A 17,159-nucleotide genomic window follows, 5' to 3' on the forward strand; every position below is an offset into this window, starting at 1 on the left:
TAGTTAATTAAGCCTGTCCAGAGCAGGAAGCATCAGGGCTGACTCCATTTCTAAACGGACAAGAAGCTGGTTAGATACCAATGCAGAATCAGGCTGCCAGCCCTTCTAATTTGGATCTTCGAATTTGGATGAATGCCTGTTACCTATACAGTCAAACACTGCCTAATTGATTCTTCCTGCAAATGGTGTTTTATAGCTTACAGCTATGCTTGGGGGTGTCACAGAAATTTCTGGGACTCTATGACTCAGGGGAACTTTCCTTTAGGTAGGTGGGGACATTCACTAAGCAACTGTGGTTTGCTACCCCATAGTATCAGAAGGAGAAAGGGAATCCTTGCCTCCAGGGAGTTTATGTCCATTAAAAATGGTACAGTTGCAATCCAACTGACTGTATTTCAAGAAAATTCACAGCTGTGAGGAGGGAGAAAAGACTACACACATGTGCTGCCAGTCAGCTTTAGGGTTGTCACCCTCTGATGATCACTAATGAGTTCTCCTCCTTTGAAAGGCAGAGTAAACTTCCCATAGATAAATTGCTCCTAGTTTGTGGTAAGTTATTTTTCTTTTCCAGGGCTTTTGGCCTTGGTTGGAGGTCTTCTAGAGGCCAAGAGGTCTTTCATGAGGACTACCGCCTTTGATTCTGAGTTTACATTCTCTGTATTCCTAGGTGTGCACTTGTTTCTATAGATGCCTTGTGAAGTTGGAGTTTTGCTTAAATCTCCTTAGCCCCAGAAATGCTGTTTGGATGTGGTGTAAATATGAACACATTCCTTCTATGTAGTTTAATGACTCAGCATTGCTTTTCTCCTCTTAAAAGTAAGCCATTAGTAGCAAGCCATGGTGGCACACATTTGTAATTATAGTACTTGGGCAGCAGAGGCAGGAGGATCACAAATTTTAGTTCAGGTTGTACTACATAGTGAAACTGATACAAAATACAAGCAAAGCAAGCAGTCAAATCCCTAGTCTGTCTAACGCTGTTGGATTAGCCGATAAGGGAAATTGTTACTATATTAGTAATGTGTTGACTAATGCTTCTTTATGTGAATTAGAATTGTATATGTGTTTGAAAATCACTTTTCATGGCTAATTTGAAATCATTAAATTTTTCTGGGAGTTGCAGGAACATAAGGAGTATAGGAATCCTTGAACTGTGTTTAAAGAAATCTCTTCTGCTTCATTTCTGTTTTATACTCACTAAATATTGGTCACATTATTATGTATTGTTATTATAGCCTAAATAACATTTGTTGTACACATTGGAATGCTTTGTGGAAGATTTTAAAGTTTTTACTAAGATGATGCCATGCTAGAGAATAAGGGAGAACATAGGTATGTTGACAGATTTTGTAGCTAATTGCATAGTTTCCCTTGAAGGAACTGCCATGTCCTCTGCCGGTGATAAAAGTCTGTTTGTGTCTGTTCTTGGAGATGTGAACGAACATGAAACACTGTCCCCTTCCTTCCCCTTCAGTGTTCTTGCCTTTGGTGTCACAGCAGTGGCATCAGTGGAAGACAGCGTCCTGCAGCTTCTCGTCTTGCTCCTTTTGGGCTGATTTCTTATGAAAATGCTAATTTTTGTCAAGTGTTACTGGATTGTTTCTAGTTCCTAATTCTCTAAAATGTATGTGCTCAGCTATGGGTTTAGTACATTTTATGTTTTTCAGGAATTTTAAACAGCTGTCAAGTGGAATGGAATTTATGAGAATTAGTGGAACAACGCTAAGAAATCTGGAAATCCTACAGAATCAGGTCAGGGTGACACAAAGGCCGGTTGATTAAAAATGATTTGCAGTAAGTAAATAAAGAAATGTTGGAGACAGCAGGCTGTTTTAAGAGAGCCTGTCTGTCTCCTGGGTGTTACTTGTCTGTAGCACCACTTGTTGTGGTCAGGCTACAGGCTATTGTTTTTAGTAATTGAAGGACGTAGCATCCTCTGTTTCTATATCAAATACTTCTTAGAATGGCTGTTGCCATTGAAAGCTAATATGAAGCCAGGCGTTGGTGGCGTATGCCTTTAGTCCCAGCACTCGGGAGGTAGAGGTAGGCTTATGTCTGTGAGTTCAAGGCCAGCCTGGTCTACCAAATGAGTTCCAGGACAGGCTCCAAAACAATACAGACAAACCCTGTCTCAAAAAAAACCAAGAAAAAAAAAGAAAGTTAATATGAAGAGATTGTTTTCATCCAGTTGATAAGTGTTTTTCCAACACACATTTAGTTTCTTGTTAATGTCTGAACTCTCACTTCCTTATTTTCATATGAGACAAGCCACTGTGATACTCAGCATGACTCAAGCTCTCATCTGTGGTGATGTTTTATTTGTGCTTTAACAAAGAAAGCTTGCCTGAAGATCAGAGTGCAGAGTAGCCACACTTGTTAGTCTAGGGGCTAGGCAATGGTGCACACACCTTTAATCCCAACACTCGGGAGACAGAGGCAGACGGATCTCTGTGAGTTCAAGGCCACCCTGAGCTACATGGGATTGAATCAGTCTAAAAGAGAAACAGCCAAGTGGTTGTGGCCCACACCTTTAATCCCCGCATTAGGGGGATGGAGACAGGAAATGATATGACTGGACAGAGAGAGGAATATAAGGTGGGAGGAGACAGGAGCTCAGTATTCAGTCTTGAGGTTTCGTAGAAATGACATTCAGTGTGAGGATTCGTAGGGACAGGATCTCCCCTTTGGTCTGAGAATTCAGTGGAGGTAAGAACTAGTGGCTGATTATCTGCTTCTCTGATCTTTCAGCATTAACCCCTATATCTGACTCTGGGTTTTTATTATTAAAACCAATTAGAATTCACACTACACTCATCATTATTTATTTGCCCCTTATCAATAAATTAGGACCATAATGGAAGCATTCAAATTATTACTTTCATTTTTAAATTCTCATTAGAAAAACTGGAATATAAACTAGTGTCCTAACAAAGTCATAAAGAAATAAAGTGTAATCCCAGATAAAATAAAACTCCAACTCTAGATCATTTGAAGTAGTGGAGAATCTTCTATGTGAAGTGCTTTCAAGCTGTTCCAAATACTTATTGCTGAGTCCATGTAAATACCTGTTGATTTTCTTGATTCTTATAATTCCCTCATCTTCTAGTCTGTGCCATGCAGTCCTGCTCTTTTTTTGAGGAGCAATTTTGTCTGTCTGCTCTTCTGTAGTGGAGGTGCTGTGACCCTGAATCCTGCTGTAGGTGTCTCTCCCTGGCTCTGCACACCAGCCCTTGACAGGAAACAGGAAGTAGGATGAAAGCTTGTCCCTAGGCTGGGAGAGTTCCCACAGAGCCTGTAGACACAGTCCCCTGCACTTTTCCTTGTCCTTGTCACTTCTCAGGCCGACCTTCTAGAGTCAGTTCTCAAATCCAGTTCCTAAGGCAGAGTCTCCTGTCATCAAGCTGCATTTAGAGCCTTCCAGGTCAGGGTGTGGGTTCTAATAGACACAGAAGCTGAGAAGGAATGTTCTCTATTTATCTCTACCGCCTACCTGTGACCTCATCAACAGAGGCCTGAGAATAGTTTATCCACAATTAACCCAAAGCTGCATACTCTTGTATATATACGATATATCCATACTTTCACTTGTGGATATCCTCACACATGCTGGGCATGCACAATATTTAAAATCAAGAGAGCTGAGGATGTTTAGAGGTAGAACAGTTGCCTGGCATGCAGAAAGCCCTCTGTTCAATCACTACACTGAAAAACAATTAGAATACGGTACTAACTAGAGCACACAAACAGCAACATAAATATACTACTATGCTATATTGTAATCTGTAATTGTTTCATTAATAAAATTTGTTTTCTGATCTTTTTCAGACTGATATGAAGACCAAAGGAAGTTTGCTTTGGGTGTTAGACCACACCAAAACGTCATTTGGGAGAAGGAAGCTAAAGAAGTGGGTGACCCAACCATTGCTTAAATTAAGGTAAAAGGAATCGCTTGGCGTGTGCGTGTTTAAACTGTGAATATAAAATTGTGAACTTGAAAGTACATTAATGTCTTTAAACTCAAGTTGTCATGACTGACAAGATCCCCATCTTAAATTTGAGAGGATTGTATTTTATAACTGACAGTGGACTGTCTAATAGTATCCAGAGCCAACCCCATCCCCCACTCCAGTCAAGAGCAAGCCTGCTTTCGGATCAGAAGCCATGGGCCTTGTTGGGGATAATCTAGTTGGTTGGGCAGCAGCAGTGTAAGAGAGTACTGGGAGAAGGGAGAGAATCGGCTGTGCCTTCTGTGGAGGACTTTGAAGGTGAGGCTTAGAAGCTGCTAGCTGGAGAGAGTTGATTTAGCGGTTCTAACCCTGGTGGTGCTGTGATCGGAGTTGGCCTTGCTATAGAGAAGACTGCATGGCATTGCCGACACAGCTCTCGAGATCACAGAGAAGTGTTGAGGGCCTGAGCTGAAGCAGCAAGGACCTGCTGAAATCCAAATGTTACTGGACGTAGAGTCTACAGATGGGAAGGTCCTTCTGGAAAGGTACCTGAGTCCAGTGCCTCCACTAGTGGTATCAGTAACTATGGACCAGTATTCCATACTCAAAACCACTCTCTAGATGCCCTTGGAATGAGGGAGCAGGCTTTGAAAGCCTCAAAAATCTGGTTGGTGTATTATAGCCCATAGTAGTAATGGTCAACTCTAAGCCCTGTAGTGACCTTAGATCCTGCGCAGCCCCGGTAGAGAGAGAGAGAGAGAGAGAGAGAGAGAGAGGGAGGGAGGGAGGGAGGGAGGGAGGGAGGGAGGGAGGGAGGGAGGGAGGGAGGGAGGGAGGGAGGGAGGGAGGGAGGGAGGGAGGGAGGGAGGGAGGGAGGGAGGGAGGGAGGGAGAGAGAGAGAGAGAGAGAGAGAGAGAGAGGGAGAGAGGGAGAGAGAGAGGGGAGAGAGAGAGAGGGGGAGAGAGAGAGAGGGAGAGAGAGAGAGAGAGAGAGAGAGAGAGAGAGAGAGAGAGAGAGAGGGGGAGAGGGGAGGAGGAGAAGGAACAGGTGCCCACAGAGGCCAGAAAAGGGCGTAGAGAGAGAGAGACAGAGAGAGACAGAGAGAGAGAGAGAGAGAGAGAGACAGAGAGAGAGAGAGAGGTGAAGGGGAGAGGGGAGGAGGAGAAGGAACAGGTGCCCACAGAGGCCAGAAAAGGGCGTAGAATCTCTTAAGCAGTTTTGCTGGAAGCTGAACTCAGGTCCTCTGTAACAGCAGCAAGGACTGACATCTACTGAGCCATCACTCTCCCAAGCCCCGGGCTGCCTCTCTTAAACCTCACAACAGCGTACATTGCAGACAGTGTTATTAGTTCCATTTTACCTGGGGATGAGTTAGTAGCCACTGTCTTCAGTCATACTATGATACTTTATAAGACGTTGCTGATGACAGCCCGGTCACTTCAGATCACTGTGTCGTTCTAATGTCTGCAAGATGCGGGGAACGGGAGGCAGAGAAGATCCCACCCACCGTGGGTCTCTTCAGATGAGTCTTACAGAGGAGAGGGGGTGGCTGTGCTGCCACGCTGTGGACAAGGGTGTAGGGTATACAGCCTGTGGCTGACAGACCACCACCTGCCACACCGTGGTGCTCGCCATGCTGTTTGCTCTGTTGAAACAACAGAGAGAGACTGGCTAGGAGACTTTTTCCTGTAAATTGAGCATGTTTGTTTCTACCTTTGTTCTGGTTTTGTGCCAATCACAAGCTTTAATTTGACATAAAGCCAATAGACCATGTTTTCTCTTCAGCTTAAATTCTGTTTCCTTTGGGATTCTTCTTTTCTAGAAAGGCAGAAAGAAGGTGTGCCACTTGCCTGTACTTGATGGTTTTTTCATTTGAAATTGTGTTTATCTAATCTTATTTTTTACATTTCTTTATTTTGGGTGTATGTGCCATTGCTTGACTGTAGAAGTCAGAAGATAACCTGCAGGAGTCAGTTCTCTCCTTCTACCTTAGGCTTCTGGGAATGGGACGTGGGTTGTCTGGCTTGGCCGCAAATGCCATCACCTAGTGACGGTCACACGTTTTCTTCTTGTACTGCTCTCTCCCTTCCTCGGCTATCCACCGGCTTTTGAAATAGGCTCTCTGAGTGTCCTGGAGACTCTTACACAGCCAGACTGGCTGCCCAGTGAGCCCCCGAGACCCACCTGTCTCTGCCTCCCCAGCGCTGTTCTGCTTCTTTTATCCAAGTTCTGAGGATTGAACTCAGGTCCTTGTGCTCGGCTGGCAAGCATGTTATGAACTGAACACTGATGCTTTGTGTGTGTGAGCTCTTTACTGGTCTAACATATCAGAAAAACCACATACTGTTTTCTTTTCATTTAGGCCATTGTTTTAAAACTTTTATTCTCTTAATCCATTATAGTGCATTTCAAAAAGAATTTCAGTTAAATTTTAATGATGCCAAGAGAGTGAATAGAGAAAGATCAGCCAAGTAGCCAGGGGCTCAGCTGTTTCTTTTTTTCCTTTTTAAAATACTAATGTCAGTGTCTTGCTGATCCTATCAGCTTAGAATCCATCTCTGAAATGGATGCTGTGTGTTAGTTGAGGGTCTGGTTTTCACCTGTAGTAAGATCCCGGGACAAGCAACAGCCGGTGAGGGGCACAGGCTAAGGCAGATTTCCCAGTGTTGTGGTCTGTTGGCATCTGTGACTCCTCTTAGACATCTCTCTGTACCTTTAGAAGGTGGCTTGTAGCTCTCAGGGTGACCAGAGAGCTCATAAAGCTACAACCAAGTGTTTACATTTCACAGGACTTTCTGCCCTCACCATAGTTTATTCCTTCAAATGGTCTCCTTGGTGCAGAAATCTGCATCCATTTTAAAAGGCAGAAATGGCTTTTTGGTTTATTCTCATTGGCTGATCATAGTGCTCAATGGGCTCACTTGAGTTTTTGAGATGGGATTTAAATTTACTGATATGATCATACTGTTTCCTATAAAAGGTTCCTCTTGCAGTTTTTATCAGGTCAGCTGATTTAATCAAAAAGATTCTCCGGTGTCGTTTCCCAGCTTCTTATAAATGGATGTCATGTTGTAAGCCATAAGGTTCAATGCTTTTTAAAAGTTAAATTATTTATACTTTTTAAGATTCCATCTTTAGATTGGTCTTCTTGATGATTAGGTCTTTTGCCTCAGCACTGCCAAAAACTGTGCTAAAGATTTAGTAGCATACTGTGTGTTAAAATATTAAGCAAGGGCTGGAGAAATGGCTCAGAGGTTTAAAGCACTTGGTGCTCTTGCAGAGGACATAGGTTCAATTTCCAGTGTCCACATGGTAGCACTCATAACTTCTGACCGCTGTGTATACCAGGCAAGCAGGTACACATGCATACATGCAGGTTAAACACTGATGTACGTATGTATATATGTATAGTATGTATGTATGTATGTATAATAAATCTAAAAGATTTAAAAATAAGTAAATTAATAAATTTCTCCTGTGAGTATCCCTTTCTGTCTGCACCTCACATGTTGAAATTTTCCTGGGTTCTCTTCCCTGCCTCAGGAACCTATCTATGGTTGTGGCTTCTGTGACCCATTTGCTGGTAACATAGGAGACTCATATACATGCTAGCACATGCATGCTTCAGGAAATATTCTTGTTGAGTATATAAAGCAGATTGGAGACAAAGGCTGGCCTCTGCTAGCATGGTCACCTTGAGAGCTCCAAAAAAAAAAAAAGCCTCTGAGCAACTGTGGAGAGCAAACCAACAAGCAGCACTCAAGTTTTAACCTTAGGTACCTGCTCTGAATTCCCTTCATGAAGGACTGTTACCTAGAAGCATAAAAAAGTCCTCACTATACGACAGAGTATTAACCGGGCTTACAATACCAGGCATGGGTTTGTAACATGTTTCTGCCCCACTGGTCCCACCACCCTTCTCTGCCCCAAATGAACATGCAGACACTATATTAATTATGAAACTGTTGGCCGCTGGCTATGGTTTCTTATTGGCTAGCTCTGACTTAATTATTAACCCATAGCTACTAATCTAAGTATGTCTATGTGGTCTTCTCTTACTGGAGAAAGGTCCAGGGACCTCTTACTCCTCTGGTATCCTACATGTTGACTGTTCAGCTTGTCTGTGAAGAGAAGAGAATGATTTCCTGTTTGTCCCTGCTTATATTTTGAATCTGCTCAGCTATGTCACTTCCGGCCTGTCTGTGCAGACCTCTAGACCTCTATGGTTAGCTAGTGGCAGTTTCTGCCCAGCTACATCACTTCCTGGGATCACATGATGATGCCCCTTTGCCTACACTTCCCAGAATCCTCCTCATATCCTAGTCCCACCTATCTTGCTGCCCTATTGGCCAACAGTGTTTTATTCATTAACCAGTAAGATATACATATATACAGAAGAGCATTCCCCGTCATGGGTTCTCTGTTGAGGCGTGGACTTCTCAAATCCAATGGGAGAGCAGCTGTTAGTTACCCTCACTTCAGTCACGCTGCTGCTGCACAGATAGAGACTTCTTGCCTGGCACTTTGATTTTGTGGCTCATAGGCTTCCCAGCTGGTTAAGACAGTTGATGTCGTTCCCCCCTACCCGCGCCCACCACCACATCTACCCAAAGCAGCTTGCCTAGTACCTTCCAGTACTTTGAATGCTACCTGGTAGGGAGTTGGTTTCCAGCTTGGTTCCAGCTTGACTACTTTGTACCTTGCAACCAACATACGCAGTGCCCTCAGCAATAGTGTCTTTTCTCATTCTAGTCAGTAATTAAGAGTACTGACAAGAGGCCGCAATGGTTTCGGGGGCCCTGGCCTCCCCTCTAACTAGCTCCTATGGATATGGACCACAACTAAGACAGGGAGTTTTGTTTTTCACCCATTGCTTCTAGGAGCAAGGTAACTCTCTTTAGTCTCTCTTTTGTATGCTTTGCGTTTTTTTTTTTATTTGGTTTACAAGATGGTTGCTTTCTTTCTATACTGCCTTTTTATAATCCTTCATCTTACTCATGCTCCTCCTTGTTCCTCCAGTCCCACAATACCTGCTTAAACTTTCCATCTCCCCAGTTTTCTCCCTTTATACTTTGATTTTTTAATCTATATTTTGTGATCCTCCCTCCCATAAATGCACCCTTCCCAGTTTCTGGTTCCCATGGGTACTCAGTTCTCCACATTAAACAACAGAGCTACAGCTAGCATCTATTTGAGATGGGCCCAGGAACTTCATTCAGTACATTTTTTTTTTTTTTTGCAGTTCGATCTCTTTAACTACAAACTATATAGTTTCATTTTTCTTCATGGCTGAATCCAACCTTATCATACGTGTGAACCACATTTTCATGTCAGTTCATCAGGCTGCTTGCATTCCTTGCTGTTGAGACTAGAGCAGTGGTGACCATGGGTGTGCTGGTGTCTGTGTGCTGTGATGGACTGCCCTTTGGGTGTTGCCAGATGTAGTCCACTTGGGTCATGGTAGCTTTATTTCTAGACTCATTTAAGAACCTCTAGACTCATTTCTAAAGTGGGTGTATCTGTTTACACTCCATGTGTTCTTTATGGAAGGAGAAAAGAAAACTCCCCATGTGCTGTTTTATTTTGTAAAAGCAAAATAAAAAACATTGCAAAAATTTAAAGATGCTGCTGCAGCTGCATCCATGCCCCCATCAATAATCAGGCAAAAGCACAATTCAGACCCAACACCATCTGTGAAGAGGGGCTAGGTTCAGTTCCCTGTTTTGGATAGATGTGGCAACAGTCATAAAATAGCCCATCTGCAGGCTCTGAAGATGGCAGAGAGGAGGCTGAGTGTTCAGGCCATCCCTTGTGGGAGCTGTCTAGTTCCATTCTGGATTCTCTGCTTCTTGCATTTTCTTGTACTTGCTATAGGCTACAGGCAGGGATATTAGGAGAACCTGCAAGTTTTACTGATGAATAGATACTATCCTGGACATTAATGGTATCATTACTAACTGTTGGATGCTGTCTATACAGGTGGACAAAATATTCTCTTTTATTTAATGAGCTAAGCTAGAGTAAGACCTGAGAACTTAGGAAGCTCAGTACATGTTAACATATCTTTTAACACTAAAAGTAACATGTTAGTTAGAGAAGGCAACCCCTAACAAAGGGACCTCAAATTCAGTGGTCCTAACAGAGAGAACATTATGCATTTATTTACTCATTACGTAAAAATCCAAGATCTTTCCATACACTAAAGAAAACAAATGCTATCTTTCTGAGTTAGAGTGGGGTAGAAGTATGACCACACAGATGTCAGGACTTCCCAGGTCACCCTGGACCGTGCCATTAAGGCGGGATGGGGGGGTGGGGGGGAAGGGAGCATGTGTGTTCACATCTCGTTCACATCTCATTGGCCAGAGCTCTTCATGATAGTCACATCTTTTGCAAGGAGAGCTGACATGGCTGCTTGTTTGTCAAGAAGAAAACGAATTTGCACCGAATGCTTAGCAGTCCATTGCCAGAGATGGCTTCCATCCCTGCCATATTGTTGTTTCAACTCCATACCACATCTGTCTTAGCATTAAACAAATTAAAGCTTTGAAACTTCCCATCAATTGAAGTGTAAAGATGAGATGAAGTATTTGCCACTTGCCCAACCCCAAGTTTCTACCACGTTCTGTATCCTAAAGACGGCTTGTGGTTTGTTTTACCAAATGAACAAGCAAGTGTGACTGTGTATCCATTATTCCCTGTGGCAAAGCCAGGGCTTGGGGGTGAGATACACAACACTCTTACTTTACACTTTCCTTTACTGGGATAAGATGGTTAGTGCATTTGTATTGTTCAGTGTCAGTGACAAAGTGTTGTTCCAGTTCTCAAGGAATTTTAGTCCTGCGTGGAAAGGTGTAATCTACCAGCAAGAGGAGGGAAGTTCACGAAGAGTGAAGTAACGGAGCTTGTGAGCTAAATACAACTGTCCTAATATACTGAATGGCTCTGTACACAGAGAAAGTGAAGAGGCTTTTATAATTCAAAGTCAGTTTTAGAAAACGATTTGGGGATTAAGCATGCTAAGTGTATGCTATACTTAAATTGTAAAAATAAATAGTTAAAATTAAGGGAATGGAAACTGTTAGGATTAGCTCCTTGGCTACATTTCCATGTGATTTTTTTTTTTTTTTTTTGTAAAGCAGAGAGTACATTTTCGTGGTAGTTAATTCTCTTGAATAATTAAATGGCTCTTATTTTGGCAAACCCACATATCTGCAGTATTAATGGCTGGGTTTTTAGTTTATTACCCTGGCTGAAGTGACAAGGCAATAGAATGTTACATATTTCCTTCTACTTACTATTAAATTTATATTAACAAAACTAAATGCCACTTGTAACTCTCCAGAACTACTTAAACTTAACGTTACCTGCAAGCCCTAGTAATACTCCGTGGTTTTCCACACTCCGTGCCAACACCGCTTTCACTGGGTTCGTGGTTGTTTACTAAGCCTAGTGGGATCAGTTGTTCTCACACATGTTGGGGGTACATACCTGAGAGCTGGGATTGCTGTGTCCTCTGTCCTTTGAAGGTGAGTAAGGGGGAAGCGTGACAACTTCTGCCAAGACAAGTGAGCGACCAGGGCCTGATAGCTAGTGTCTGATAGCTAGTGCCTGCCTCCAGGGCACGAGGATGAACCAGCCCTGCCGGCAGGCGCTGGGCCAGCAACTTTGGGTCCACCTCTCCTTTGCTGTCCAGACTGTATCCTTGTGAGGTGCAGACCAACTCGGATGGCCTGACTTAACAGGCAGCCTTCACTGAAGCAGAAACTGAGAACAAGGGAGGATGTAGAGACGTTTTTCTGCTTCATGGCTCCCTGGATTTATCTTTCTCCATGCTTATGCTTAGGCTAGTGGGGATTTTCAGGATGTGTAATCCTCATAGTGTTAGAGGAGGATTTCCTGGTTTGTGACTTTTATAACAAAAACTTCTCTATGTGAGATAACTGTTGTTGTATTATAATAATGCTACTGTCTGTTGAAGCTGTCTGCTTCTCTCCATTCCCATAGCTACAGTCTTCACTGTTGCTTGCCTGGATGTCTGAAGCAACTTTCCAGCTGATCCTCAGCCACTGTCCACCAGCCTTGTTTCTCAGTTTAGTGTCGCAGCTGCTGGGCGACCTGCATTGCTTTCAGGCCACAGTGCTGCTCTGGCCTGCCACCACGTTTCCCGCCTTCCCAGGTCATTTCACCCTCGTCATCATCTAGAAAAGTTGTATCCTCAGGAAGTCCTGACCTCTGGAAGGAATTCTGTTTAAAAACAATAACAATAAATGAGACTAAGAGGGAAAGGGATGGGGTGGGGAAAGGTTAAAATCAGTGGTCATAAAACAATGGTCTTTTTCAAAACTGCCTCTTAAAACTAAGTGTACCTTGGTGTGATCTATTGTACATGGATCAGAGCACCTTTATAATTCCACAGTATATTGGTACTTTCCAAGTACTCTATGATTGTTTGTTAGGTGACTGAGTGGAGTGTTGGGGTGTGAAAGGCAAAGCTAAATAGGTCAGTGTAATAATACTTGAATCTTCGAGAAGAACTTTGTGCTTCTGGCAGAAGCTATCTTTTAAAAAAAGATTTACTTTACTTGGTATATAAATGGTGTGTGTGTGTGTGTGTGTGTGTGTGTGTCTGTGTGTGAGTATGTGTCTGTGTGTGCATGAGATAGAAGAGATCATCAGACCATCTAGAACTGAAATTATGCATGCTTGTGAGCCAGGAGGATGCTGGGAATCAAACCAGGTCCCCTGAAAGAGAAACAAATGTATGCAACCACTGAGCTTTTTCTCCACCCACAAGAATGCTATTTAAATACTCAGCCATAACACATGACCAGGGTATTCATAGCTAAACTCAATTTTCTAATTTTGATCATCTTGACTTAGAGCAAACCTTTTAGTGAAAAACAAGCAATAACAACAAAAACAAATACCCCAACCATGAGTCTGTATTTCACCTCTTGTTTTCCCTAAGTACCTTCTGTTTAAACTGCAGGGTTATCTTCATAAAAGTAATCAGTGGGTTCCAGCTCCATCAGTAGTAGTAAGTAGTAGCTCTGTTGCACTATTTTGAGTGATACTAACATTATCAGCCTGCTCATCTCCAAGTGTGCAGGAGTTCACTGACACCAACAAGCAGTTCTTTGGCCTTTGGTTGCTAATGAGGACTCTGTCATTTTCAGGACCCCAAGACCATTTTCTTTAGCATCTGGAATAATATGATCCAGGCACTTCTTTTCCTTGGTTTAGATTGTGTAATATTGAACAACCAATGGGGCACTAATGCGGGGGCATCATCGGACTAACATGATTCCCATGTCTCTCATATTGCTTCATTATAATTTCTTGGAAGGTCTTATAACTACTTCTAATTAAAAAAAAAAAAGACATCCAGGTTAATGTGAATTATTTTATTTTTAAAAACTTTGAAGTCATTCTTTGTCATTGGCATTTTAATCTGCATACAGAAGATAAAAATGGAATGATTGCTATCCAGTGTTGACAAACTTGTGCTAAGCAATACTACACACCCTTTCACTGTCTCCCTGCCCATATTGGCATCTGTAATTAGCAGCAACATGCTTTCTCAGAGCAGCTCCTCACCAACCTCAGACCAATGCTTCAGATCACTGCTGCTTGTGTTCGAAGTGCCCAAGACTCCTTGTCTGGCTCTTGTTTACTTACTTTACAGGAAATGCCCATTCCCGTGGGCATTCCTTAAAGTCTGTCTGTAGTCACTTCCACATTTTCTTCCTGGATGTGGTTTCTTCCTTCCACGTGCTGTTCTTTTTGTTAGTTTTTGTCTCCCCACACCTTGGTTTTTTGACACAGGGTTTCTCTGTGTTGCCCTGTCCATCCTAGAACCCACCGAGCATCCTGTGGTGATATGCTGTGATGCTATAGCTGCATGCTTTGTGGTTTTGCAGGTTGAAGCCAACATAGTGTAATATTTCTAGTCTCTTAGGAAGTTTATGGCTTATGCCCGTTAATTTTTTCTGATAGAATTCATAAAGCTGGCTTAGATTTTTATTCAAGTCATTTGCTCTTATCTTTCTAAATTCATAAAACCTTTAATTTCAAGATAGCAGTTATCTGTGTGGGTTGTCTTCTGCATCTCCAGATGGCATTCTTCTGTCTGTCCTCAAGCCATCTGTAACATCAGCCTCATCTAATCCAATTGGTGTCATCTTTCGTTTTTGCAGGGATGAGTTATTGAAGTAAAACTTCATATTTATCTACCATTTTGGGTAAATGTTAAAGTAAAACATTGATTTATTTTTATCATAACAGTCCTATGCAAAACAGCTTTAATTTTTTTTCCTGCGCAGTTTGATTTACTTTGTATGTAGCTTTGGGAATCATGTTGAATTGAAATAAACAACTGTTTACTGAGCATCCTGTGGTGATATGCTGTGATGCTGAAGTTGTGGGAATGTCAGGTAGTGGCGCTGCACCATGGACAGGCGTGATTCACAGGGTGGGGAGTACAAGGATAATGAACATAACAGCTGTCCACTAACTACAAACTCCTTCAGATGGGATGCTTCGTCAGCTGTGCCCTTCACGTCAGTGTGTGGGGCAGCGGCATAGACCAACCTGCTTGCTTATTATTATTAGACTTATTTCATCTATATGAGTGTCTTTCTTGAATGTATATGTGTGTATCACATGTGTGCCTGGTACCTGTGGAGAACCAAGGAGGGCATCAGACCCCTTAGGACTGTAGGAGGCACAGAGGTCCCTTTTCAAAGGAAGGGAATGGATGTGGTTAGTACCCTCTGCGCTGTCTGTGTATGTAACTGACTCCACATCTGGCTCCCCAGCCTCTTATGTCTATCTCAGTCATCCTCTCCAGAGCCTTGTATTGAGCATTTTTTTTCTGTCAGTCTACAGAATCCACCTTTGTGGAAGTTGTCACATGTATTTTACAAATAGCAACAGAGGTGGTTTGGAGCCTGGTGACTTTGCTCAAGATGTCACATGCAGTCTATCTGTAGAACCCATCTTTATGAAAGAGGACATGTGTACTTACAAAGAGTTTTATTGTAGTCATGCCTTAAGCTTTTTTGTACACAAGTGATTGAGTTAATTATCACCACAATGTTTTTTTAACAAATTGTGCTGTACTTAAATATACCTAAAATAAACTGCCTGGCGTCAGACTCGTGAAGTTTGAACCAACACTGGCTATGGAGTTGTGTTGAACTGGACTTCCTTCTTGCCTTATGTGGATTGATACTGGGCTGGCCTTGGGTGCAGAGACCCCCACCTGGGACTGAAGTTAGGAATGGTTGTGAGCCTGTGTATGGGTGCTGGGAACAGACCCCAGATCTTCTGCAAGATCAACTAGTGCTTTTAAATACGGAATCATCTATCTCACCATGTTTACTTAATCATCTATCCCACCATGTTTACTTAATGTCTGAAGCTTCTGTTTCCACTAAAACAGTTCTTTCTTGTATGCACTGGTTTATTCATTTAAATTTAATGTGGGCCTGTATCCATAAGACATGCACACTTACCACTGTCTTCAGGATCACTGATGACCTTTATATCCAGTGTATGCCTTTGGTGGGCCACAGTTCATTGAGGGTACATTTAGTCAGTCAGGTCTCCATTTTAAGTTGACAAGACCTTCACACGTCTTCTCCAGTGACTTACATCACTTATTGATGAAGTCCTGCACCCTGGTCCCCTGCGACTTCTGACATCATAGTCTCCATACTTTGTATTTGCTACTGGCCCATCTTTGGTTAGACTCTATTTCTGCCAACACATGCGCATTCAACACCACTACCACCAGAATGCAGTCATCACATTGCCCAAGATAGACCTATGATAGTAAACACATCCCAGTCTCAGTGGTTTAGCTACACGAGAAGTTTGTTTGGTAGTGGATGTGGAGGTAGAGGATGTTCTGCTCTAGTTGTGAATGCAGGCAGATGGAGTCAACATGTGGCTTGTTTGTAGCAGTGGTTTGAGCACAGGCAGAAGGAGTAGTGCGAAAGCTTACACAGGAGGTTTTTTGTCAGCTTTGGCATAGAGGGGATGTATGTCATTCCTGTCCTCATTTCAATGAGTAGAACTTGAGTCTGTGGTCATACCTAATCTTAAAGGAGACTTGGAAAGATAGTCTGTGTATTTGCTTCATGAGAAATCTCCATCACACTTAGCTTGCGACTTTCCTTGTGTGGTACTTGTGTGTTGAGCCAAATGATCGAAGGAGGCAGGGAAGTGTAAAGAGAAGCCTTCCCGCCAGCCTGGTTCCAGAGCCGCATCCGTCCCAAATAAACACACAGGAAGCTATATTAATTATGAAACTGTTGGCCTTGCTTGTTTCTTACTGGCTAGCTCTGACTTAAGTATTTACCCCATAATTGCTAATCTAAGTATTTCTCTTACCGGAGAGGTTTCTGGGCTTCCTACCCCATGGCGTTACATCTTGACTTCTTGTGTTTCTCCTTCCCAGAGTCCTCCTGGACTCCTAGTACCACCTATCTTGGTTCCCTATTGGCCAACAGTGCTTTATTGACATATACACAGGACTTCTCCCATCAGGAAAGAATGGACTGAAAGCATCTTCCTCAGGCTAGTGACTGTGCCATAGTCCTAGGCATGAAGTGGGCAATGTCTATACTCTAAATTCCTAACATGTCTGACCATTGCTTTCATTCTGTTCTTACAGGGACATAAATGCCCGACTTGATGCAATATCTGATGTTCTCCATTCAGAATCCAGTGTATTTGAGCAGATAGAAAATCATCTACGTAAATTACCTGACATCGAGAGAGGACTATGTAGCATTTATCACAAGAAAGTAAGTGATAAAAATCAAACTTCCCGAGACTCAGAGTGTTCTTCAATATTAGAATTCTCGGTCCGGAAGGAAACTCGTGTATTTCTCATTAGTGCTTGTAAGTAGCTTGAGAAACAGCTGTAACCTCAGAAACTTTAATTGCATAAATTAAGTTGTTCATTGTTTGCATTCATAAAAAGTGTTCTCACTTTTTGAAACTCCATCGACATATACAGAAGTCTTACTATTAAAATGCAAGATGCTGTGTTTTATCTCCCAAGTTCAGATCATTGTCACAATGAGAAACTTACTTTGATCAGTTACTTTGAAAAAGAAAAACCCTAATTTTTAATTTTTAAAATCTTCTTTGACCTAAACAAACGGAATAGATGTTGGTATCAGATGTATGAGAGTATTA

The 17,159-nt window shown here is 42.4% G+C and overlaps 1 protein-coding gene across 1 annotated transcript in view; it reads left to right on the top strand.

Annotated features, from left to right (window-relative positions):
• Positions 1–17,159, top strand: part of Msh3 (mutS homolog 3) — a 152,281-nt gene that overhangs the window by 71,529 nt on the left and 63,593 nt on the right. The window contains exons 11-13 of the mRNA XM_040728890.1: positions 1,668–1,752; positions 3,826–3,935; positions 16,630–16,762. Coding sequence (XP_040584824.1) covers positions 1,668–1,752; positions 3,826–3,935; positions 16,630–16,762 — 328 coding nt within the window. The remainder of the gene's footprint in view (positions 1–1,667; positions 1,753–3,825; positions 3,936–16,629; positions 16,763–17,159) is intronic.

The sequence above is a fragment of the Mesocricetus auratus genome, unplaced genomic scaffold (assembly GCF_017639785.1).
Source record: "Mesocricetus auratus isolate SY011 unplaced genomic scaffold, BCM_Maur_2.0 Super-Scaffold_100020, whole genome shotgun sequence".
NCBI classification, from domain to species: Eukaryota; Metazoa; Chordata; class Mammalia; order Rodentia; family Cricetidae; genus Mesocricetus; species Mesocricetus auratus.